Raw genomic sequence first — 24,751 nt, forward strand, 5'->3', positions numbered from 1 at the left:
CGCTTCACTCAAAATGACAAACAGTGACATCTACTGGTCTGGGTTGTGTGCTGCGTTTCTTTCCACTGACGGCACGTGAAATACCTGTATTGCTCAAGTTACAGATGTCATCCAGTGAGATCCAGACAAGAAAACAATATCAAAGATGATTTTATTTACATAAATCTCTTTTTAAAACAAAAGGCAAAATAAACAGCTTTTACCTTTTTAAAAAGCTTTCAGAACAATCAACCCAATAATCAAAGTCCTTCATTGGTGAAACGTGCCAAAAAGCACAGCTTTCCAATCAAATTAGTCACCATCGCTTCTCATTAATAACATAATTGGATTTCTTGCAGCTTATTTTCAGTGAACAATGATTACCACAGTAATGAATATGACAAAGAGTCAAACCCTTAACATGGGTAGGCTACAGATATCTAAACAACTGAATACTCAAAGGAGTTGTGCTTGAAAGCTTTTTAATACGAATGCAAAACGATGTCGGTCACAGGAGAAACTGCACTGACCCAGCAGCTCAAACAGCAGTCAGCGAGCAGGCCCCTCAGTATGTGCTGGAGCTTCATTTCTTGTCGCCAGTTAAAGATTTTGGATCGAGTTTAAATTCCAAACAGCCAGAACCACTGGAATATAACTCAACTTTGCAACAAATCTCACAGACTGAATGAAATGACAGTGACTTTGCAAAAGAATAGGGTTGGAAGATTTTACAGCAAGTGAGCAAACATGGTCTGCACTTTACCAAGTTTGTGCAGTTCCTTAAGTTTGTTTAAGGCCTGGAAAAGGACTCTTCCAGCTCTGCAAAGGGACCCTGAGACTATAGACACACAGTTTGAGCCTTTCAGAAAGATGCAGCCATCCTGGTTTGTTACCCAGCAAAGACTGAACACCCGACTGGAACGCAAAAGTGCTTTTCCTGAATGATAAAAACCACCTTTCAGAGAACAAACGTGACACCTGTGCTCACAAAATGACTAATTGCAAAACAGTTTAACAGGTAACTGCCCTAATTTGTCTTTTTTAAAGGAAAGTTAAGAGTCAGGTCCCCGGTGGGCAAAATGCTGGCACATTTGTACTGAATGACCTTCAGGCAATTTGTTTTTACCCAGTGACATTTATGAAATAAGCTGTGGTTCTCTCACCGGGACCCCAATCCAGCACTCCTCAACCTGTTTACATGCACTCAACACTCCGATTATTATTAAGGCAAAAATGCAATTTATATCAATTCACAAACGTGCAAATATATAAATTCACATTTGCATAATCCAGGTACTTCGTCAATTTCAATCGCATTGTTTGAAAAATAGTTATTGCCTTCATTGCAGTATTATCGAAGCTTTAACGTACATGTCAACGTATAGGATTCACAACCAATTCTGCATCTGAAACGAGGGTTGAAACAAAATGAAATACTGATTGTTAAATTAGCACAATTTGTGAAACTTAACCTTTTTAACCAATGGAGATACTGTGCATGTGTAATTGTTTTTATTATATGTACAATAACGTACACAAATGTAAGAGGTCGCACAAGAGACCAGTAGTGAGTAGTGATGGAGGTATCTCTGTGATTACAGTAGCAAGTCACGCTTCAATCAGACACACCTCTTTACTTTCCTTTACCTTCATTCTCTGAACATCAGCCAGCTCACGAAGATAAGAACGTTTCTTAACGACAAAAACAGCATGAAAACAAAGATGGAACTCTCACCGCTCTGCAAGTACGTATTTTCAAAGAGAGCAGACATGGATTTTGAGATAAATGGGAATGCAAATAGCATGTGGAGGAATATCACCTGTGGATGTAAAGCAGCTGTCTGTGAGACGGTGGACAGGGTGGAATCTTGGAGAACATTCCATCGCACGGCTCCTCCCACCCGCCAACATCAGACATGACTGACGCACGAGGCAGTGATTCTGTTCATGGTCAATGGTGGAATTTGTTACAGACTTCTATCAGGATGTAATGAGGATTTCAGCAGAATCTACAGATAAACATGTTGTAGCTTTACGTGGTCTAGACTCAGAAGTGAAGGATCGCCATGGCGTCGCTAATGTTTAGGGCTAAAAGACAAGATGTATTGTGTATTAGACTTGTCGTGTTCTCTTGGCTTTAGCAACAGAGACAAAACCATATGATGTTGACGAACAGAACAAACTGCTCTTTAAAATAAGGATGATTGTGTTTATGGTTCCATCCCTGCAGACGCTGGAAAAACAAAAGAAAAACTTGCAGATTGATTAAAGCTTCATTTTGTTTTCACAGTTTCATCATTAATAAACTAGGATACTCCAGCGCGCCCCCTATAGTACACCGCAAGGGAACGTGAACTGCAACTTTGGGCCCCATTTAAACCTCCATTAACAGGAATTATGCACATATGATACCTAAACCACGACACGTCCGATCTGCGTCACCACACATGACAAACGCTTGTTGATGCGAGGAGTAGAAGGGGCCTTTAAGACATCGTCTAAGCACATTACGCGTCGGCAGGCACACACACTCATTCTTACACACACATGCAACCACCGAGGCTGCACGACGGGCAAAAACTTTTCAACTTTTACATTTTCACCGACTGAAGCCTTTCAGCTGCGGCCTCTGCGTCTATGGTAACCAATATCTGGAAGGTAGAAAAATATCAGGAGTTTTTGGTGAACATCATGCAGCCCCAGCACACACACACACACATACACACTTTGAGAGCAGCAGTTACACTTTCCACAAGCCCTTGTAGAGCAATACCCAAACTTGAAATCAAACCAAAAGGAAACTAACAAAAAAGAAAAAAAAATGACTTCCCTGACATCAAGAACAAATTAAAAGATGCTGAAGTTGTTTTTATATATTTTTTAACTTAAATATAAAGATATTTATTTATAACTGTCTCTTTAGGTTTTTGTTTGGAAGGTCAATCCCCGGCAGAGTCTGTGTCATCATTAATATAGTCTTCTTCGATTGGTGTGCCTCCATTTTGAGTCCCCCACTCGTCCTCGTCGTACTCTATGCTGTCATTGTCCTCCAGCAGCTCGTTTTCCGAGTCTGCCCGCGCTCCTGCAGGTGGCGCCGCAGCCTCCGCTCCCTCCGCTGGCAGCTCTGCAGCCAGCTGGTCGTCCCCCGGCTGCTGCGGCGGGGCTGCGGCGGCGTCCTGCGGCGCTGCATAGCCCCCGTTGTTGTTGGAGAAGGCGGCTCGGTCGCGGCTCTCCTCCTCCACATAAACCCTCTGGTGGCACATGGGACACGTGTCCTGGATGTACAGCCACTTCCTCAGGCAAAGTGCGTGGAAGTAATGGTGGCAGGGTGTGATGCGGGCAGAGGTGGCAAACTCCTGGTAGCAGATGGCGCACACGTCCTCAATGTCGCTCAGCTGATCTCCGCGAACCTCCGGCAAGGAGTTGATCTTCTTGACGGCAGTGCGGCGGTTGATGAAGGTCTTCCAGCCGTTTTTGGCCTGTAGGTAGATGTTGAAGTAGGCGTGCAGGCACATCATGCAGGCGCGAATCTTGCTGCCCGACTCGAACATCATGGTGTAGGCGCCGTTGCCGAACATTATGACGCCAAACAGGAATTCAATAATGTTGCCAGAGGAACGCACGTAATAGACGTAGTCATCCAGCTTCTCCCACAGGACGTTGGAGAAGCCGTCTGCCATGAAGAGGCCGTACACTGTGAGCGACACCACCACCTAGGGGCCGGGAGGAACGATAGAGCAGGACAGAGCTGAGAACCACAAAAAACTAACACAGCACACACACACAATGCACATTTCCTATGTATATCCTGAACGTCATTTAGTCATGTGTATGATCTTTTAACCGTACACAGTCACCTAGTTAGACAGAATCAAGAATTGCCAGCTTGACGCTTGAAGTAAGAACAAGGTGGTCTGACAGCATGTCCTGCTCTCACCTTGAGGCAGAGCTCAACACAGAAGGCAGTGACGGCGAAGAGCCAGGTGTTGAGGGCATAGTGGTTCCACAGGGCGAAGCTGAGAGCCACAGGCAGCACGAAGAGCGCCAGGGACACCAGCAGGACGGGAAAATGGCGGCGGAAAGAGGAGACGTGGGAGGCGCTCAGGGACATCAGGACCGGGTCGGTCATGCCGTGGATGAAGTGCAGGATGGCCGTCAGAAGAAGGCACATGTTCCGGCTCAGACGGACCTGCAGGGTCAAAGCTCGGTTAGGAATAAGTCCAGAGGAGTTGGGATGTTCAATCAGAGGAACCCTGTTGGGACCTACCAGCCGTTCCTCGGGGTCCAGACTGCTGAGGCCCGTCTGCAGAGCCAGGATGAAGAAGAGGACAGGAGCCACAAAGCCCAGACGCTTGTCTTCCTCCTCCGTCGACCCTGAGGAGAGCAAACAGTGACAGTTTGGATCTGTATCGCTCACTAGACATGTTGGTACTGATATGCTGTGGCCCAAACACACACACACAGACAGACAGACACACACCTATGAAGGCCAGGATGCTGAGGCCCAGGTAGTGAGCGACAGAGGAGATGACGGCGCTCATTCCCAGCACGGTGAGCGTGGAGTCACAACCGGAGATAATCAGGTTACTGGTTAGATCCCAGAACACGTCCCAGCTCAGCAGGTAACCCTGAAAGTTACCATGGAGATGGTACAGCCACACGACTACACACTTTCATAGCTGCTTTATTGCTCATTATTGACCAGGTAATGTTAATAATTAGTAAATGACATAACAATTAACAATTTTTGTGATAAATGACTAATTGAACTTCTTTGTCAATCATCTATTCCATTAATGGATCATTTTTGTTCATCAACCATCTCAGAATCCTCAAATAAAGATATTGATCCTTTTCTTACCGGTGAGTCGGCTCTTCCGTCTGCTACATCGCCCGTGGCGTCGCCGCTCTCCCGCCTCACCGCCTGGACAACATAGACCAGGATCAGCGCCTGTGCAGTGACCCGGGTCAGCCAAAAGACCCGCAGGACGTCAGGAAACCGAATCCTCTTCCAAGTGTCCTCCAGCAGTAGCTGCAGCCCGTAGATCCTGTACATGTGCCGGACCAGCAGGTAGACGTAGCGGCAAGAGTAGTAGAACCATTTCAGCCTCATGGCCAAACACACGGCCGTGTTGAGGGCCAGAGCAAGACCCGAGAACACGGCCACCAGCTGCCGGATGTCTGCGGGCAGCTCGATCATCAGCCCCCACAGAGGGATCATGATGTCCACGACCACCAGCGCGGCAAACACCGACTGGAGGTTAAGCAGGAAGACGTAGCCCACGCCAAATATGAGCTGGACAGCAGCCATGCCGAGCCAAAGCGTGGGCCCGTTCCTGGGCAGCAGCCTGAAGCCCAGCGCCGCTTTGTAGTAGGCGCTGTAGAAGTCTATGTGGGAGGTGGCGTAGTAGTTGATGAGGACGGCCGCCATGCCCAGGAGGACGGCGAAGAACAGTGTGTAGAACTTGAACAAGGCTTTCTGGGAGAGCAGCAGCACCATGCTGGAGATGAGGATGCCTGAGGTGCAAACAGGGAGGACAGAGGACAGGATTAGGGGACAGGATTAGGGTACAAGTGTCACTTTGACCACCTGCAGCTCATTGGAAATGTAGTCCAATGAGTGGATTAAAGGTTACAAAATAATGAAAAAGGAAATCAAATAACAAAAAAGTGTTGATTTAGCTCAGTAACCTATCAACTCAAAGACAGCGTACATGTTGGCAGATATTCAGTTAAGTTTGAGAACACAAATGATTTAGATCTACAGTATTGTTCACACTTCAAAATTCAACTTTCCAGGGAGAATCGCAGCGCAAAATGTAATTGAACTTAGAAAACATGTCGTTGTTTTCCCCTGTGACCCATTTAAGAAGACATAAGAAAACAATATAACAGCGCTTCATGATGTAGATTGATAGAATTTAGATTTGAACAGCAACTTGGACATCAAGGATAATAATTTAGTAATATTTCTTCTTCTGCGGTCTTCGACATGAACAATAAGGCACGGAGAACCACAGCATCCAGAAACATCCGAGTGAATCCCCGGCTGACCCACTTTACAGCCTGGTTTGGGCTCTGAGCCGTTCCAAAGCCAGAGCTCAGGTCAAAGGTCAACAAAGTGTACCAACGGGAAATTATGTAACTGCTGGTTTGTTAACAGTTCAGTTTTTCTGCTGCCGAGTTAATAATCCAGAGAGACTTTTGCCGTGTTGGTCAGTGGAAGGAAATAAGTCTGGAGACAAGACAATGACACTTGGGGGTGATTTCTGGACCACACAAGTCACCGAGTCTGAGGTTAGGCTCGTTCAACCTGGACTTAGTTTACATCAAGGGCCTAAAGATGGCCTACTTGCAAAAACAAACAGAAGGCCAATTTGTTTTTTGTCTCTGTCCAGACTATGCAACAAACAGGAATAGAACAAAAAACGCTATGATTAGAGTTAGAGTTTAGTCCTGGACCTGGAGCCTGTAGATTCCCATAGTGTGCTGAGTTACTTGGCGATTAGCAATCAGGGTTTGGGTCGATACCCAGAGCGTGAGTTAGGATTATGGACCTTTAACGGTGCTTTGAGACAAACCAGCAGGCTAATGTGTTTTCTTCTGTCAAGACCATAAAATCAGGAAATTCCAGGTCAAGATTAGAGGTTTGAGTCACCTGGATTAAGTTTAGTTTTAGAGCTTTCAGTACAGATGTTAAAGCCCCTTTTACTGTTGACTTTTCCATCTCCAGAACACTTAAGATCAAATGTGTCCAAATCCACCAAGCTCAGCTATGTCAAACCTGAACTTAGACTTAAACAGGGAGGCTGCTTGCTGCTTTAAACATGTTTTGAGTTCATGAAGGATTTACACCCTTGGTGCAAAGAGAATAAGGATGAACTGGAGTTAGTGAGTGAGCCTGCAGTGATGTAGAACTTGTTGTGGAACGCTGTTGTGGTACGTTAACTGCACAAATACAACAACATTACGTGAGAAATACGCTAAATGTGACCCCAAATGAGAGTTTCTGCCTGAAGTGAACAAATATTAACGTGACTTTGTGAATTTAAATGGGTTTTGTTTGTTTATGTTGCATCTCTTCCAGCTGACAGGTGATACTCGCCCTGCTGACTAGCTGAAGCTGTCACTTTCAGGCGTTGTTGATCTTTCAAAAGGCTCCAGAAGCTTCCACGCTTCGTTTGCGTACTTACCCGTGACTCGGACCAGCACCTTGGCCGCTGCGCCGGCCCACCCCGAACCGGGATCGTAGTAAGAGTTAAAAATGGCGTCGATAATAAAGATACAGGGGACTCGCAGAGCCACATCCAGTACAGCTAAGGCCTGCTGGCCTAGCCGGGCTTGCGTGGACGCCATGCCACTTCAGGGAGGGCTACAGTCCCGGGGAGCTCCGGTTCTCCATGCCCACAGCAAATTGGCGTCAAATCCCCCCCAGCAGCAGCCGCTCGCCTCCGGTTTCACTCCAACTGACGCTTATTTGCGCAGGGGGAGGCTGTTGAGGTCCGCCATGGCCGCTCCGCTAAACCTCCTGTTGCTATGCGAAGACCGCGGAAGTTGCGAGCCTCTTTCGAAGTGACGTGAGCTGTGACGTCAGAGGGTGTGGCGTCAGCGGGTGTGACAGCTGCTGCTTCTTCTTCTTCTTCTTCTTCTTCTTCTTTCGTCTCCTTCTTCTCCTTCTTCTTCTTATTTAGTTTGGCGGTTGGCAGTCAAGTGAGAGGTGGATTACCGCCACCTACTGAGTTGGAGCGTGGGTAGCGATTGTAGTATTCTATTCTCATGCTGAATCCTTAATCCTTAAATTAATCAACCATGTGTCTCGCAAAAAAATGAAACGTTCTGTACAAATATGTTGTGTTTCAACCTACGCAAGAGTCCCAAAACATCTAAAAAAAAAAAGAAAAAAAGGACATTCAAATGCAAATTCTGATTAATTTTTTCCCTCAATTCTCATCATATAATTTTCAATAATTAAAAAAACTCAAGCACTAAAGACAAATGACTGAAAAATGTTTTTATTACACTGGGAAGGATATGATGCTGACTGGGTTGTCTGATTATTGAACTGAGTGCCTTTGAATCTGTTTCCTATCCGAACTTCTCTCCTCAGTCCAGCTGTCGATCACAGCAGCATTTACAGTTCAGGAAAAAGCCAAATCCATCTGTTCGCTGATGGATGAAAACTCTTTTTACAACCTTCAGCTGGAGCTGAAGAAAACTTTGATGGTGTTGTTGTAGACCGTGTTGGCCAACTCCACTGGGTCCTCTTCCCTCGCTGCCGCCATCACCTCCAAAACTTGTCTGAAACAAATTGATGACATATATGAGTAATAAAAAAATATAAAACCAGGTTCATTTTTAAAATATGATATTTGTTTGCTCTGGACAAAGTGAAGAATGGAGTTGCTTTGGTAAATTGAAAATATTTTTCCCATCCAGCCATTGATTCAGAAAAACTTTTTTGAAGACATTTTTGAAAGGAATAATTTCATGATAATCATGAAAGTTAAAGTTATGTGGAGAGTACAAATAGATAACAGAGGTAATAGCCAACTATTCAAAATGATCAAAGACTTGAATATAAATAGAAACAGAAACTATTCCATTAACCAAGAGCGTCCAGGATAATGACAAGAAATGTTTGGTGCTCACATGATGTGACAGGGCTCGTTCCTGTCCTTCAAACAGTGTCCTGCCTCCCATTTCTTCTTCGTGGGAAATGTAGTTTTAACATACTTGGAGCCTGCGTGAGTGTTCTTTACGCCACACCATGGGGCATCTGGGAGGAAACAGAGGGTTTATGCTTTAATAACTACAGCATGATGACTTTACAACCACACCAACATTGTTCACATGACAGTGGATGTAAATATGAATCATATCTGTCAATAACTGGGAAAGATACCCATGGCTGCCCACAAGTGTTGATTAGAAGTACAACATGTGGGAATTTCAGCGATATGCATTTTGTTTTGCATTAGAAATGTTCTTAAATTTAGGGTCAATATGTCTAAACTAAAATATCAAATATTTCTATAAACTAACATGACAACCTGAATTTTCCATTTAGTGTAATATTGAATATTTCAAAATAAATGCTGCCTTATATTTGATTATTTCACGTAATGTAAGTGTGGTACTTGCTGATACAGCAATTTGTGATGCTGTCCTACAACCTTGCATTAATCTGGTTGAAACCCACCTGTTTCTATCATGAGCCTTTCAGTGGGGATGGACTTCATGGCGTCAATGTTGGCCTCTGTTTTCAAGGAACTGAGAAGCAGAACATTAAACACAAGCTGTGAGTGCCACTGTTGCTGCTACGTTCACCTAAAACTTCACTTGCTAACTGGTAGCTTCATTTAATGGGTTCATACAACATTTTTGATAAGATAAACACAACAAAATTGAGAAATGTTGCATGTGCTTGTTGCAGTTGCATGCAGTGTCCATAAACAAATTACTTCTGACTCATAAAGACCTGAACCAAAACTAAAACATAGCCAATACCCAGCTCATATCAGGACGGGTCTACATCCTCTCACCATCCATTTACTCCAATGTAGAGGTCCAGCTCTATGAGGGCAGCTGCATCCGCTGCACTGCCATCAAACGAGTGGACCTGAAAGGAAAATGAAGTAAATCCTTAAATTTGACCTGTGCTGTTTTTTTGTTTGTTGTTTTTTTAATATATTGTTGTAACTGCACAGGGATGGAGAACGTTCCAAGGGTAAATGTGAAAAAATATCAATCTGCTCACCACTCCTCCCACACATCTGTCTCGATTTCTCTTCATGATGTCTGTCAAAGTAGAAACAAATTAACGTCTTCCTTGAAATTTCCCTCTTATGTTACCACTTTGGCTAAATGGTGCACAAAACTGACCGACGAACTCCTGATGGGAGTTTCTGCAGTGAAGGAACATGGGCAGCTTGGTCTCTTCTGCCAGGTCAAACTGCTTCTCGAAATATCTGAGATAAACAAATAAAGCAAGGAAAGGTCAAAGATCTAAGTGCTACGAAATGATGGGATATTTCTTTAACACCAGGCAGTAAGATGCAGATGTTTTGGTATTGTTATTCTAGTGCAGTGGTCTGCCATGGTCTGTATTGTTGCAGGATACTGACTCTTGACTTGTTGAGCTTCGTGTTTTGCCAAAAGATTTACATTTCCCTTAAACTAAGGACTGAATAAGAGAAAAACAAACTTGCTGAAATACAGATTTTCAGCAAAGTAACTTTAAGGTCCAATAGTGAAAAATTAACTTACTGGAGTTGCGTTTCCTTTGGGCAAAATTCCAGCCTGTCAAAATCTGGAACAGTAGGAAGAGACATGGAGGACATTATAACCTTTCAACAGCCAATCAAAATACAAATCGACCATTTTTAAGCGGATTAAATCAGGAATAGATGAAAGACACGATTTGTCCAGGCTGAGTGAACAATGTGACCTTTAACCACTTGAATCTAAACAGAGCAGGTTATTGATACATTCTTTTCTGATTGGTCTAACAAAGAATTGATCAGAGAATAAAACTGAAGAAAAAACAACAAACTAAAACATATGATTAAGTGGACTTCCAGGTTCCCTGAGCTAAAGACCATAACTCATACTGTCCACTGAGTGGCACTGTAGCACAGGGCAATTGCAAGAGACAAATATTTATAAAATCCGAATTATTGACGACAGGAACCAGCTAAATTCAATAAAGTAAAAAGTGCAACAAGAAAAGCAGAAAGTCTCCCACAATGTATATTTGTGTTCTTTACTTTCTCCTCAGCACTGAGCATACAGACCTAGTCCACACTCTCCAATGGCCACCACTTTCCCCTTGTGTGTCGCTGCCAACTCTCTTAGCTCCAACAGATACTGAGACGCTCCACTCTGCTCAAACTCAGAGCAGCGGGTGGGATGGCAGCCCACCGTGCTGTAAAACTCATCTGGAACAAACAAAGAAATGCAGCCAAGGGTCACGATAAAATGAAATGAAATGAAAATAACAGTTAAGTTGATAAGTAGATAGGAGACATCTCCTATCTACTTATCAAGTAGCTGGTGGAGGGCAGGAGTCTTGGCGTACGCCTTGCAAATAAGACGGACTACAATGACTCATCTCCGTTTTTGACATTCTGACAATGTTACACATAAACTCCAACTATATTACCCTATAAACATGAGGACAGATAACACAAAGCATTATTTGGCAACTTTAAACAATGCTAATGACCATTTCTGACCTGGACCTCACTTCATCATGAGTGTGGTCATCATTCTATCATTACCTCTGGTCTCAGCTAGTTTGAGGGCTTCCTTGCTGTCCTCCAGGCTTCCTCCTGTGATCATAAACTGTAATACAGCAACACACTTTACATTACTCACTTTGAAAAACAAAACAGAAGCAGCAGATCCCAGAAATCCCAACCCAGTCAAACAAAAATAATGTTTAGAAATGATTTAATTGGAAGCTTTCAACCTCTCAGTTGTATTTGGTCACAGCATTGTGTGATTGTAAATTCAGTGATGTAAACAATATGCATACATCACTAAAAAAACACTATAGAATGTGTATTTGTCCTGCATGTAGTAGATCACACTACAATGTAATAACACTAAAAATACAATCAATAGATTTCACTACACAGGCATGCATGCATCACATATACACTACATAAAACTGGCACAGAATGATCGAAAGTGGAAACACTGGTACATGGAGATACTTTTAAAAAGTCACCAGTACAAATACAATACAATGCAATACCAATAGTACTTAACAACACAAAAACCACAGCCTGAATTCTCTATTATTGTTTCTAAATGGTACAGAATATTTTCTTCGTTCATATCAAACAGAGGAACACGCAGTTTACCTTCTGGATTCCCACTTTGATGGCCCTGTCAATAATCTGATCAAAGTCATCTGTCAGAAAAACAAGCTGGTCTCAGACAAACTTTATCTCAGCAGCTCACAGTCAGAACAGAAGAAGAGTCACAGAATATGTTGTAATGTCTACATTATCAGTAGTATTGCTGTATTATGATGACACCTGGTCTAGCTGTGTGTGCTGCTGACCGTCATGTTTCCGTTTCCCTCTGTAAAGTCCTCTGAACATGGGATCTGTCAGGTTTATGCCAATATCTACGAAGAGAGGGAGATGTTTAGAATCACTCACACTTCTTTCATTTTACACATTCTAGTTAATCATGTGATACGATTGTGCCAGATTACTGTGATATGCTGTGACATACATTTTAATATTACAGTATGTTAATGTGATTGATGATTGAGATTATACTGAGAAATACTATATTATGCAAACATGTAAGTGATCATAAGTAACAGATTATCTTATGTTTGAGTTTTGTTACAGCAGAAATGCTCAGTGCATTATCTCAGTATTGATTTGAGGAATACATACTGTAGTAGATTAGCATCATCTAAGATAACATTTGTAAACTTTGTAACCGATGATAGAACAGATGTTTCCCTATTAGGTTATCGATCACTAATCAATCCACCAGAAGTTGCAGTTTAATGCAGAGAAAATACCAAGAGACCATGTACTACCATTTCCCTGTGTTAGCTGCAGAAGCTAATAAAAGTTACAACACGCACATTCACACACTGTGCTTTCCCCTGCTTTCTTGTTGAATCGTTGTATTCCACCGAGCAATAAAACAAATTTACGTCCACATTCTTACCTATGAATTTGTGTTGGGTCATGGTTGTTACACTGAAGCTTCTACTGAGAACCTTACACGCTGCGACCAGCACTCCCATAATCCTACAGTACCGTAAAGATCATCATACACACAACTCAGATTTGAAACGTTTAGTTCGATTATTTACAAATATGTGCACATATCCAAAGACTGCTGACATAGACCATTCAATAAATAAAATTAAATATTTGCTTTTTTAAATTTTCTTTATCAAAAATGTTTTTTGGAAAGCTAGAAGATAGCGATATAAAACACGTTGCGGTTTCTGTAGTAAAGCGGTAACGTCACAGCTCCAAACAACTCCAAGTCCCACATTGCTGTTCGGCGAGAAGGTGACTGCAGACAGCGAACATGGCGGCTGCCTATCTCAGCCACCAGCAGAAAGTGATGCGGCTTTACAAGAGGTCACTGAGACACCTCGAGTCGTGGTGCATATTCAGGTAGGCACAGCGGTGCTCGTTCACATTGCGACCGATTCTCAAGTAGAACACCGAATGTTGTTGTTGTACTAGAGCCTGTTTCTGCTAGGTTGCCAGCCAGCTAACAGCTAAGCTAAGTGCTAGACGTAGCTAGGTAGGTCACTCACTCAGTATAACAACATGTGTAACTTCGGTATAAAATTTATCTAGTTTTAGTCATTAATTAAGTTAAATGCCAAACATTTGCTGTTAGAAGGTTGTAAAGAGTGAGGACTTGTTTTCTGCTTTAGTTGAATCCATCTGTTCATTTTACCTGTGTAAACAAGTTGCTTAAATGAAAAACACATCGACAATTTGGTTTTAAATTAACTTGTCCCTGCACTTCTTATATCTCCTTGGTTTCCACCTGTTGAAACCTTTATTTATAGAAACCAAACATTGTGCGTACAAGAAATGTTGCAGAAATCTAAAATCTCTACAGAAGAAGGGATGCTTAGCAAACTTAAATGTGTATATCTTACATTGATATACAATATGCATGTGTGATCATTCATTGTAGTGCCCTTCCTGTTTGCTCTGCACTTAATCACCCTATTAACCACCGTTAACTCTCCTTTTCAGGGACCTGTATCGTTTCCAAGCCTGCATGCTTCGGGCTCGTTTCGATGAGAACAAGGAAGAGAAGGATTTTGTGAAGGCCACCATGATGCTGAAGGCAGGAGAGGAGGAGTTCTGGGAAAAGCAGCACCCCCAGCCCTACATCTTCCCTGACTCTCCTGAAGGGACATCCTACGAGAGATATGATTGCTACAAGGTGATGGAGCACTTCCTTCTTGTAATCCATAATGATTAAACAAACGCCTACAGCTGCAGCTTTCATAGCATATGTATGGTGGCGAAAGTATTTATACATACAGTATTATATACAGTATATGTTTGCAATGTATGAAATAGGACAAGATAAAAGTAGAAACCGCTGCAGTGAACAGTCAGGACAGATGTGGTGGATATCAGGTGTTTACATGCAGGCCTGAAAAGGTTTTGGGTTTGTTTTTGAACGTGGCAGTGAGTTATTAAGTTATTGTTATGATTGTTTACCATATGTGTTTGATAATGCTGTAGAGCCCAGAGTGGGTGTTGGACTACTGGCACCCCTCGGAGAAGGCCATGTACCCGGACTACTTCGCTAAGAGGGAGCAGTGGAAGAAACTGAGGATGCAGAGCTGGGACAGAGAGGTGAGCTGTGCGACAGACAGGTCGAGCAGGATGCATATTCTCACCAAAGGAAACGATTCCATCCACATACCCAGAGGATGGTGCAGTATATCAACAGCACTGTCTCACATTTATTGAGCTTTTCTGTCTAACCACCATCCGTCTTAACCCGCATGGCGTGTAGAATTTAATGCACTAGGTGGCGCCACTTGTCTGGTCTTAGACTAAGAGACGTTTTCGGGCTGTGGTGCCAAACTGAACAACCTCCTTCGCCACATGCAGAACACAGATTTTATTTTTCCACCTTTTCAGAATATTATGTATAGTTATAGTTTGGTTTGGTTAACATCACGGTAAAGTTGTGGAAATTCATTGGTCAAAATCTGTATCAACCCTGAGCTCAGGTTGTGGACAGCAGGACACATCAAGCAGAAGTAGCCAATCAGGGGGTCACTTTTGAAGAAGAACAACAACAACAGCAACACTCTTTTTTTTAATCCCAGCGTTAAGAAATTTACATTCAGATACATGCATTTTTTACATTACGTGCAGTTTCATACACAAGACACAATGCAAATCACACACACATCTGAAATTGAAATCTGCAATTTTTGTGCCTTAAATCTTCTTTTGATTCCAGGTAGCCCAACTGGAGGCTGAGACTCCAGCTGGCGGACCCAAGACTGAGGCCCTCCCTCCTGCCCGCCAGGAAGGAGACCTCCCCCCTCTGTGGTGGCAGCAGGTCACCCGCCCCAGGGAGAACCCCACATAAACTTAACTGTGAGAGATGCTGTAGCTGTACAGATTTACCAACAAGAGAACAGCTGTTCCAATAAATGAATATATAATGAAAATCATTTTTGTGTGATAGTGAATGAAGTTCAGCCACACAACTACTCGCCTGTCTATGTAAACCAGGTTAACCCATCCTCTTCTGTTTGTCTCAGATGGGTCTGATCGACTCTCACGTCCCTCCCTGTACAACACTCGTTAATGGTGTTGTGGCCCATTCAGGGGAGGTTGGGGCAGAGTCAATATGACACACACACACACACACACACGTTTACACTCATGTAAGATCTTATTGGGGAAAAACACACCAAACCAGAAAATTAGGAGCACAATGGTGAAAAAATACCAATTATAAAACGCTTTCATGATCCTGTATTAATTTATTAAAGTTTGCTGAATGTCATTCTTGAACTGTGGGCTTTATTGTATCCATTATTATAAACAATCAACACAGACCTCACTGCTACAACATGACCCATAACTGGTATCAATAATACATTTTTATAATTGGTTATCTATTTCATTTAGTGCATTTTGGATCAATTGTCATAATAGGTCAAACATGTTCTGGAGAAATAAGTTTGGACAAAGTTTAGACGCGGGAAACTGGCTTTCTGGGGAGGAGGCTGCTGGTTGTGTTGCTCTTCCTCTGATGACTCGGCAGGAGGGCAGATTGGGTGAAACTGATCCTCAGGGTTTCACTTCCCTCTCTGAGCATAGGAACCATGGCAACAGTCAAGCATCACTGCTGAACCATGGCAACAGACAGGTTTCAGTACTAAAGATAAAACCCTGAAAGCAGAAACATGATTTTAAATAGCAAAATGAAAATGTCCGTTACTAAGTAAGAGTCTAGATCTCCTGTTCAGGGGAAATTTTACAACTGAAGCCAAAAAATCTAATTGAATGTAAAGCATTTTGGCAGGTTGTAATTAATGTTTACCACACAGTTAAAATCAGATCTAGGATATAAATAGATTAAAACGTGCAGAAATAGTAATGAGCTCAACTAAATCATACTTCTTTGTATTTTTTTGTCACCAAATGTGCAGCAGCACTTTTAATGACAGAATGAGACATATTTCTTATAAATTAATGAGCCACATGCACATGAACATTTACTTGAATATGAATATATATATAAAATCCCAGTAAAGTGATTGATCCATGTAGAAACAGGATCATGAGAGTGATCCAAGTCCCTGTTAAGAGTCAGGCCGAGCATTTCCATGGAGAGCCTCTTTGCATCAGCAGCTCCATGCTCCAGTGCTCTGGGAGACTTTATAGTCCTGACACTTGAACACTGGATGACTGACAGCTGTCCTTCATGACAACCGAAGACACAGAAATCCTCCTCATCAAAAACATGACTTTGATCCGCGTCCTCATCTGGACTCTCTTCTGCTGCTGCTTCACAGGTAAAGTCCAGAGAATCAAACTTCTCTATGAACATCCGTCCCTCTGAGATGAAGCCGCGCAAAACCATGGTATCTTCATCATGCCTGATGTCTTTGTATCCTCAGAGTCCAAACACCAGGTCACAGTGACTCAGTCTGGAGCAGTGAGCTCGGCTCTGGGAGGCTCTGTTACCATCAGCTGTAGGACCAGTCAAGATGTTTATGTATTGAACAACAACCAGCATTTAGCGTGGTACCAACAGAGAGATGAAGAAGCTCCTAAACTCCTCATTTATCATGCTACTAATCGAGCATCAGGGATTCCAGATCGTTTTACAGGTAGTGGATCGAACTCTGACTTCACTCTGACCATCGGTGGAGTCCAGGCTGAAGATGCTGCAGTTTATTACTGTCAGAGTGAAAATGACCTCAAGAGCAGTGAGGATCTGTTCACACAGTGAGAAACCATCGTACAAAAACCTCCCTTAGTCAGACTGAACAGAAAGTGAACTGAAAGCTGCAGCTGGAAGCTACGGAGGAGACTGACACACACACACACACACACACACACACACACACACAAGAAACACACTGATGTTTGTTGGCTTCATGATCACAGCTCCTCACACCTAAAGCTACAACAAATCAATATCAGCTGTCATAAAGAAAGCATTAACTGGAGGAACAACAACCACACATTTCCACTGACACAACATGCAGAACATGTGGTCCATCTTGGAACTCACTTTAACACTCACAAACATGACTGATGAACTTCAGCCCACAGAAAATGTAGGTTCTCTCTTAAATCTACCTCTGATGATGACCTTCACAGTCTCTGGCTCTGCACACAGCTCCAAAATGTTTCACAAGGAAGCTCTCTGAGATCTTGATCCTCATCATCTCCTGATGCTCCATCACTGCTTCACTGAGTGAAATCTGCACATAAAAACACTCAAACATGTCAAACCCTTTGTATGAAGAACCACAAACTAAATCATTTTAATCAAATGGACAAACAGAAGCAAACACTAAAAACATCTCAGGCTCAGTTTACTATCAGACCATTCACGCAAGAAGATACTGAAAGAAATTATTCAATCCTTCCTGAACGCCAGCTGTTCCTTTGGAAAAACATTCACCTCATATTCCTCCTTCCTGCATTTGCTTCCTTACACTCAAACACAAACATCCACACAGTTACAGTGACAGCATGAAATAATCACCATGTGCAGTCTCCTATGTCACCTTCATCGTGTGTGTTTCTATCACGTTTGTCCTGTTCGAAAACCTTTGTGTGAAAAATGCAGTTCTAAAGAATTACACTCTGACATTCTGATACTTACAGTGAGAAACTTTATGAAGCTGAGGATCATTTAAGAAGTCCAAACTCCAGAGGCAGATACACTTCACACACGCACATGCGTGCGTGCGTGCGTGCGTGCGTGCGTGCGTGCGTGCGTGCGTGCGTGCGTGCGTGCGTGCGTGCGTGCGTGCGTGCGTGCGTGCGTGCGTGCGTGCGTGCGTGCAGTGCGTGCGTGCAGTGTGCGTGCATGTGTGTGTTTGCATATGTGTCCTGCCTCTCTGCTCTCAGCCGTTAAGAGGTCGGTGTTGATCTGTGGCTCTTCAGGCCTTTCACAGCCACTGACACACAGGCAGCACAAAGATGATGTCACATATTCTACTGCTGGGCACCCTGGGGCTCCTTGTCCAGGGTGAGACTCTCCTCTGCAAACTTTGCTTCAGGATGCAACCAGCTTCAGCTCCATGATGTTCTGCTATGATGGAGAAACACTGAAACAAGCAGCATTGACCCTCTTCCATCTATTGTCCATGTTACAGAAATTATTCTCTTGTGTTTGGATGTTGATCATCTTTCTTTGAGCTGTATTTGTCTCATTAATGCTTCTCCTCTTTTTCATGTGTTCCAGATTCATCAGGAGACATCATCCTGACTCAGTCTCCTGAGTCTCTGTCTGTTGCTCCAGGACAGACTGTCTCTGTCAGATGTAAAGCCAGCTCAAGTGTTAGTTCATACCTCCACTGGTACCTTCAGAAAGCTGGAGAAGCTCCTCAACTCCTGATTTATTCCGCTACAACTCGTCAGTCTGGGGTTTCTGGACGTTTTAGTGGTAGCGGATCTGGCACTGACTACACTCTGACTATCAGTGGAGTCCAGGCTGAAGATGCAGGAGTTTACTACTGTCAGCAGAGTGACAGCACCCCGTTCACACAGTGATACAACGCTGTACAAAAACCTCCTTCAGCTGCAGAGGAACTGATCTGACTCAACAGCTGCACACACACAGAAACACTACAAGTAACCAAAGATATTTGCTACAAAAATGACTGCAACATGTTGAATCATGAAAAATTACATTACTGTCTAAGTGAAACAACTTTTCTATTCAATGATTTTTATTCATTTAAAGGGTTTTTAAAAGTGCACTGGAAGTCTGAGTAAACCATCACAATCATATTTTCAATCTATAAAAGAAAAAGATAATAAAGGGATGATTACATCATACAAAAGCTTCATTTATATGAAATCTTCAAGAGCTTATTTATTCATTTTGTAAAAAATGTTTTTCTCATTTTAAAGTTGATGATGGCCTTTGTTTAAATTATGAGACTGAAACTTTTATGCAGAGTTCATTCAGATTTTTCTCTTTTCTGGAGACAAATAAAATCACTAGAACTAAGTGATTGTTACCAAAGTCGCTTTTTCACAGATAAGATGAAATTTGTGTTTTGTAATAAAATTGATGAGCACCAATGTTAATGCACTGACACAATGATTTGATGATGTGAAAGAAGCTGTAACTAAAACATTGCTGTAATACTATAATCACTGGGAATCTTTGTATTTTTATTTGAATGAAGATGTTTTTCTGAATGGATTTGAGTCATTAGATGTCATTCATCACTGTGTGCAACACTGCATCATGTAATCAACAGGCTGGAAGTGAACCAGTCTTTGGAACATCATGTATATGTTGTTTTTTGTTATAAACTGAAGTTATTGATTTTTGTGGAATAACCCAAACCATTAAATCAATAAGTTACAGCAAGACAGCATAAAGAAGAATCACATTCAATATGAACAGATCTTTATAGTCTTACAAACATGCAAATCATCAATGTTACACACACACTGCAACACGCCAACTTCATCTACATCTCTTTTTATAATACGTTTTGAAGATATTTGTTGGCTTCATGATCACAGCTCCTCACACCTAAAGCTACAATCAATCAACATCAGCTACAGTTACAGTGGCAAAATAAATAATTACCATGTCCAGTCTCCTATGTCACCTTCATTGTGTGTGTTTATATCCCGTCTGTCCTAACCTATAACCTCTGTGTGTAAATATGCAGCTGTAAAAAAAATCACACACTGATACTTAAATGAGCAATTTCATGAAGCTTAGGATCATTTAAGAAGTCCAAACTCCAGAGGCTCCATGATATGATCAGAGCAGATACACTTCACTGACTCTGAGTGTGTGTGTTTGCATATGTGTCCTGCCTCTCTGCTCTCAGCCGTTAAGAGGTCGGTGTTGATCTGTGGCTCTTCAGGCCTTTCACAGCCACTGACACGCAGGCAGCACAAAGATGATGTCACATATTCTACTGCTGGGCACCCTGGGGCTCCTTGTCCAGGGTGAGGCTCTCCTCTGCAAAATTTGCTTCAAGATGCCACTGATTTTAGCTCCATGATGTTCTACTGTGATGGAGAAACACTGAAACAAGCAGCATTGACCTTCTTCCATCTGTTGTCCATGTTACAGATATTATTTCTCTGAGTTGTATTTGTCTCATTAACTCTTTTCTTCTTTTTCATGTTTTCCAGATTCATCAGGAGACATCATCCTGACTCAGTCTCCTGAGTCTCTGTCTGTTGCTCCAGGACAGACTGTCTCTGTCAGATGTAAAGCCAGCTCAGCTGTTAGCTACCTCCACTGGTACCTTCAGAAAGCTGGAGAAGCTCCTCAACTCCTGATTTATTATGCAACAATTCTTCAGTCTGGGGTTTCTGGACGTTTTAGTGGAAGCGAATCTGGCACTGACTTCACTCTGACTATCAGTGGAGTCCAGGCTGAAGATGCAGGAGTTTACTACTGTCAGCAGGGTAACAGCTACCCGTTCACACAGTGATACAACGTCGTACAAAAACCTCCTTCAGCTGCAGAGGAACTGATCTGACTCAACAGCTGCACACAAACAGAAACACTACAAGTATACAAATATATTTACTACAAAAATTACTACAACATGTTGAATCATAAACAATTATGATGATTTTTATTTATTTATTTCAAGGGTTAATAAAAGTGCACTGGAAGTCAGAGGCAAACATCACAATACATTTTCATTCTATAAAATGAAAACATAATAAAGGGAAGATTACATCATACAAAAGCTTCATTAATATGAATTCTTCAAGAGTTTTTTTATTCGTCCTAGAATATGATTTTTTTTCATTTTATGTTGATGATGGCCTACACTTTATTTTTGATCCTAAAACTTTTATGCAGAGTTTATTGGGATTTTTCTAATTTTTAAAGACAAATAAAATCACTTCAACTCAGTGATTGTTACCAAAGTCGCTTTTTCACAGATAAGAGGAAATTTGTGTTTTGTAATAAAAATGATTTACACCCAAGTTAATGCACTGACAATGATTTGATTTGATGATGTGAATGAATGTGTAACTAAAACGTTGCTGTTATACTATAATCACTGTATATCATTTTATATTAATTTGAATAAAGACATATTTCTGAATTGATTTGAGTCATTAGATGTCATTCATCACTGTGTGCAACACTGCATCATGTAATCAACAGGCTGGAAGTGAACCAGTCTTTTCAACATCATAATATGTTGTTTTTTGCTGTAAAATGATGACTGATTTTCGTGGAATTACTCAAACAATTAAATCAATAAGTAACAGCAACACAGCACAAAGAAAAATCACATGTAAACACATTGAGACAAATTGAGTTTATGAATAGATTTTTATTGTCTTACAAACAGCAAATCATCAATAATACAACAAGCAACAGAAATTACTTATTTTAAGTGGGGGAGTTGTTACTGAGTGCAGATGCAGAGTAAAACCACTAGCAGGTTTTAATGATTCCGCTCAGGAATAGGGACACTGGTCTCTCCTCAATGTCTCTGAGACTGCAGTCTGGGAGCCCTGGGTGGCCTCGCAGCTGTTCCTTCCTACAACCTTCACCTCCTCCACCTTCCTACATTTGCTTCCTTACCCTCAAACACAAACATCAGCACAGTTACAGTGACAGCATGAAATAATCACCATGTGCAGTCTCCTACACATTCATCGTGTGTGTTTCTATCACATTTGTCCTGTTCTATAACCTCTGTGTGTAAATATGTAGCTGTAAAAAATCACACACTGACACTCTGAAACTTAGGGTGAGACATTCCATGAAGCTGAGGATCATTTAAAAAGTCCAAACTCCAAAGGCACCATGATATGATCAGAGCAGATACACTTCACTGACTCTGTGTGTGTGTGTGTGTGTGTGTGTGTGTGTGTGTGTGTGTGTGTGTGTGTGTGTGTGTGTGTGTGTGTGTGTGTGTGTGTGTGTGTGCGTGCGTGCGTGCATGCGTGCGTGTGCATGTGTTTTTGTGTGTTTGCATATGTGTCCTGCCTCTCTGCTCTCAGCCATTAAGAGGTCGGTGTTGATCCGTGGCTCTTCAGCCCTTTCACAGCCACTGACACAAGCCAGCACGAAGATGATGTCACAGATTCTACTGATGGGCACCCTGGGGCTCCTTGTCCAGGGTGAGACTCTCGTCTGCAAACTTTGCTTCAAGATGCAACCCGCTTCAGCTCCATGATGTTCTGCTTTGCTAGAGAAACACTGAAACAAGCAGCATTGACCTTCTACCAGCTGTTGTCCATGTTAACAGAAATGATTCTCGTTTTTGGATGTTTATCATCTTTCTCTGAGTTGTGTTTGTCTCTTTAACTCTTCTCTTCTTTTTCTTGTTTTCCAGATTCATCAGGAGACTACATCCTGACTCAGTCTCCTGAGTCTCTGTCTGTTGCTCCAGGACAGACTGTCTCTGTCAGATGTAAAGCCAGCTCAAGTGTTAGTTCATGGCTCCACTGGTACCTTCAGAAAGCTGGAGAAGCTCCTCAACTCCTGATTTATATGGCTACAACCCTTCAGTCTGGGGTTTCTGGACGTTTTAGTGGAAGCGGATCTGGCACTGACTACACTCTGACTATCAGTGGAGTCCAGGCTGAAGATGCAGGAGTTTATTACTGTCAGCAGGGTGCCAACTACCCGTTCACACAGTGATACAACGCTGTACAAAAACCTCCTTCAGCTGCAGAGGAACTGATCTGACTCAACAGCTGCACAAAAACAGAAACACTACAAGTAACCAAACATATTTACTACAAAAATTACTACATGTTGAATCATGAACAATTCCATTACTGTCTAAGTGAAAAAACATTTCTATGCAATGATTTTTATTAATTTAAATGGTTAATAAAAGTGCACTGGAAGTCAGAGTCAAACATAACAATTACATTTTCATTTTATAAAATGAAAACATAATAAAGGGAAGATTACATCATACAAAAGCTTCATTTATATGAATTCTTCAAGAGTTTATTTTTCGTTCTAGAAAATGCATTTTTCATTTTATGTTGATGATGGCCTACATTTAAATTATGATCCTAACAGTTTCATGCAGAGTTTATTGGGATTTCTTTTCTTTTTTTGAGACAAATTAAATCACTACAACTTAGTGAGTGTTACCAAAGTCGCTTTTTCGCAGATAAGATGAAATTTGTGTTTTTGTAATGAAAATGATGAGCACCAAAGTTAATGCAATGTGAACGAATGTGTTACTAAAATGTTGCTGTAAAACTCAATGGGTATCATTTTATTTTTATTTGAATGATGATGTTTTTCTGAATTGATTTGAGGCATTAGATGTCATTCATCACTGTTTCCAACACTCCATCATGTAATCAACAGGCTGGAAGTGAACCAGTCTTTCCAACATCATGTATATGTTTTTCTGTAAACTGAAGTTATTGATTTTTGCGGAATTACCAAAAACAATTAAATCAATAAGTTACAGCAAGACAGCATAAAGAAGAATCATATTAAAATGAACAGATCTTTATTGATTTACAAACATGCAAATCATCAATGTTACACACACACTGAAACACGCCAACTTCGTCTACATCTCATTATACAATACGTTATAAAGATATTTGTTGGCTTCATGATCACAGCTGCTCACACCTAAAGCTACAATCAATCAACATCAGCTACAGTTACTGTGGCAAAAGAAATAATCACCATGTGCAGTCTCCTATGTCACCTTCATTGTGTGTGTTTCAATCTCATCTGTCCTGTTCTATAACTTCTGTGTGTAAATATGCAGCTGTAAAGAATCACACTCTGATACTTAAATGAGCAATTTCATGAAGCTGAGGATCATTTAAGAAGTCCAAACTCCAGAAGCACCACGTAGCTGCTCGCATCCAGTTTAAGACTCTGGTGCTAGCCTACAGGGCAGTGAAAGGAACAGCTCCTTCATACCTCCAGGCTATGGTCAAGCCCTACACCCCTGGCCGACCACTTCGCTCTGCTGCCTCCAGGCGGCTGGCTGCCCCGGCGCTCAGCGGCCCCTGCTTGCGATCGATGCGGTCACAGCTTTTCTCTGTTCTGGCACGTCAGTGGTGGAATGATCTCCCGACTGATGTCAGGACAGCGGAGTCGCTGCCCATCTTTCGCCGCAGGCTGAAAACCCATCTCTTCAAGAAACACTACCCGGATCCTCCCTCTCAGGACATCACCTACTCTGTCCTAGCTCTTCTGATGCTCTTGTTTTCTGATCTTTCATTTCTAATTTGTCCTTTTTAGTACCTAACTTATTGCAGTTCTACTCTAGCTCTAGTTATGCTCTTAGCTGTTGGTTTAGGAAGGAAATGCGCTTACGATTTCTTGTGACCTGAAGTTCTTTTATCTTCCTTTGTTGAACACACTTATTGTAAGTCGCTTTGGATAAAAGCGTCTGCTAAACGACCGTAATGTAATGTAATGTAATATGATCAGAGCAGATACACTTCACTGACTCTGTGTGTGTGTGCGTGTGTGCGTGTGTGTGTGCGTGCGTGCGTGCGTGTGTTTTTGCATATGTGTCCTGCCTCTCTGCTCT

General features: G+C 42.0%; 3 protein-coding genes, 1 long non-coding RNA gene and 4 gene segments (V, D, J or C); 5 read left to right on the forward strand and 3 right to left on the reverse strand.

The window, feature by feature from the left end:
• Window positions 1-134: 134 nt before the first annotated feature.
• On the reverse strand, window positions 135-7,527 carry rnf139 (ring finger protein 139). The gene is made up of 6 exons (XM_076149867.1): window positions 7,173-7,527; window positions 4,841-5,496; window positions 4,460-4,607; window positions 4,247-4,353; window positions 3,917-4,168; window positions 135-3,692 (listed from the first exon to the last, which is right to left on the reverse strand). Exons 1-6 carry the CDS (start codon window positions 7,333-7,335, stop codon window positions 2,919-2,921), a joined length of 2,100 nt encoding a protein of 699 aa, XP_076005982.1. The 5' UTR covers window positions 7,336-7,527; the 3' UTR covers window positions 135-2,918.
• Window positions 7,528-7,975: 448 nt separating this feature from the next.
• On the reverse strand, window positions 7,976-12,768 carry tatdn1 (TatD DNase domain containing 1). Its single transcript, XM_076149884.1, has 12 exons — window positions 12,679-12,768; window positions 12,050-12,115; window positions 11,847-11,896; window positions 11,259-11,322; window positions 10,773-10,916; window positions 10,246-10,288; window positions 9,862-9,947; window positions 9,737-9,777; window positions 9,522-9,598; window positions 9,179-9,249; window positions 8,629-8,755; window positions 7,976-8,277 (listed from the first exon to the last, which is right to left on the reverse strand). Exons 1-12 carry the CDS (start codon window positions 12,755-12,757, stop codon window positions 8,175-8,177), a joined length of 951 nt encoding a protein of 316 aa, XP_076005999.1. The 5' UTR covers window positions 12,758-12,768; the 3' UTR covers window positions 7,976-8,174.
• A 237-nt stretch (window positions 12,769-13,005) lies between these two features.
• Window positions 13,006-15,536, forward strand: ndufb9 (NADH:ubiquinone oxidoreductase subunit B9). Its single transcript, XM_076150039.1, has 4 exons — window positions 13,006-13,139; window positions 13,740-13,932; window positions 14,241-14,354; window positions 14,974-15,536. The coding sequence occupies exons 1-4, from the start codon at window positions 13,051-13,053 to the stop codon at window positions 15,103-15,105; spliced, it is 528 nt and encodes a 175-aa protein (XP_076006154.1). The 5' UTR covers window positions 13,006-13,050; the 3' UTR covers window positions 15,106-15,536.
• A 74-nt stretch (window positions 15,537-15,610) lies between these two features.
• Window positions 15,611-18,032, reverse strand: LOC143000647 (uncharacterized). The gene is made up of 3 exons (XR_012963640.1): window positions 17,869-18,032; window positions 17,337-17,461; window positions 15,611-15,917 (listed from the first exon to the last, which is right to left on the reverse strand). It is a non-coding gene; the product is annotated as an uncharacterized LOC143000647 (long non-coding RNA).
• LOC143000542 (Ig kappa chain V region 3547-like) lies at window positions 16,241-16,983 on the forward strand. The segment is given in 2 exon segments: window positions 16,241-16,543; window positions 16,649-16,983. Coding segments are annotated over 2 exon segments (426 nt in total).
• A 104-nt stretch (window positions 18,033-18,136) lies between the features above and the next one.
• Window positions 18,137-18,948, forward strand: LOC143000655 (immunoglobulin kappa variable 1-39-like). The segment is given in 2 exon segments: window positions 18,137-18,237; window positions 18,454-18,948. Coding segments are annotated over 2 exon segments (357 nt in total).
• Window positions 18,949-20,065: 1,117 nt separating this feature from the next.
• LOC143000657 (putative non-functional immunoglobulin kappa variable 6D-41) lies at window positions 20,066-20,870 on the forward strand. The segment is given in 2 exon segments: window positions 20,066-20,189; window positions 20,379-20,870. Coding segments are annotated over 2 exon segments (354 nt in total).
• Window positions 20,871-22,263: 1,393 nt separating this feature from the next.
• On the forward strand, window positions 22,264-24,634 carry LOC143000656 (immunoglobulin kappa variable 3-11-like). The segment is given in 2 exon segments: window positions 22,264-22,343; window positions 22,559-24,634. Coding segments are annotated over 2 exon segments (357 nt in total).
• The last annotated feature ends 117 nt before the right edge of the window (window positions 24,635-24,751 follow it).

Source organism: Genypterus blacodes, unplaced genomic scaffold, assembly GCF_046128005.1.
Source record: "Genypterus blacodes isolate CSIRO-AG114 ecotype Tasmania unplaced genomic scaffold, CSIRO-AGI_Gbla_v1 ptg000048l_1, whole genome shotgun sequence".
Taxonomy (NCBI): domain Eukaryota; kingdom Metazoa; phylum Chordata; class Actinopteri; order Ophidiiformes; family Ophidiidae; genus Genypterus; species Genypterus blacodes.

Coding starts and splice junctions, on each gene's coding strand:
- rnf139 (XM_076149867.1), bottom strand. CDS start 7,335: ATGGCGTCCACGCAAGCCCGGCTAGGCCAGCAGGCCTTAGCTGTACTG. Junction 4,354..4,459: donor CAGCATCCTGGCCTTCATAG/GTGTGTGTCTGT, acceptor TGCTCTCCTCAG/GGTCGACGGAGGAGGAAGAC. Junction 3,693..3,916: donor GTGTTGAGCTCTGCCTCAAG/GTGAGAGCAGGA, acceptor CCCGGCCCCTAG/GTGGTGGTGTCGCTCACAGT.
- tatdn1 (XM_076149884.1), bottom strand. CDS start 12,757: ATGGGAGTGCTGGTCGCAGCGTGTAAGGTTCTCAGTAGAAGCTTCAGT. Junction 10,289..10,772: donor CATTGGAGAGTGTGGACTAG/GTCTGTATGCTC, acceptor CTACTGTTCCAG/ATTTTGACAGGCTGGAATTT. Junction 9,948..10,245: donor CCAAAGGAAACGCAACTCCA/GTAAGTTAATTT, acceptor TGTTTATCTCAG/ATATTTCGAGAAGCAGTTTG.
- ndufb9 (XM_076150039.1), top strand. CDS start 13,051: ATGGCGGCTGCCTATCTCAGCCACCAGCAGAAAGTGATGCGGCTTTAC. Junction 13,140..13,739: donor GAGTCGTGGTGCATATTCAG/GTAGGCACAGCG, acceptor TCTCCTTTTCAG/GGACCTGTATCGTTTCCAAG. Junction 14,355..14,973: donor TGCAGAGCTGGGACAGAGAG/GTGAGCTGTGCG, acceptor TTTTGATTCCAG/GTAGCCCAACTGGAGGCTGA.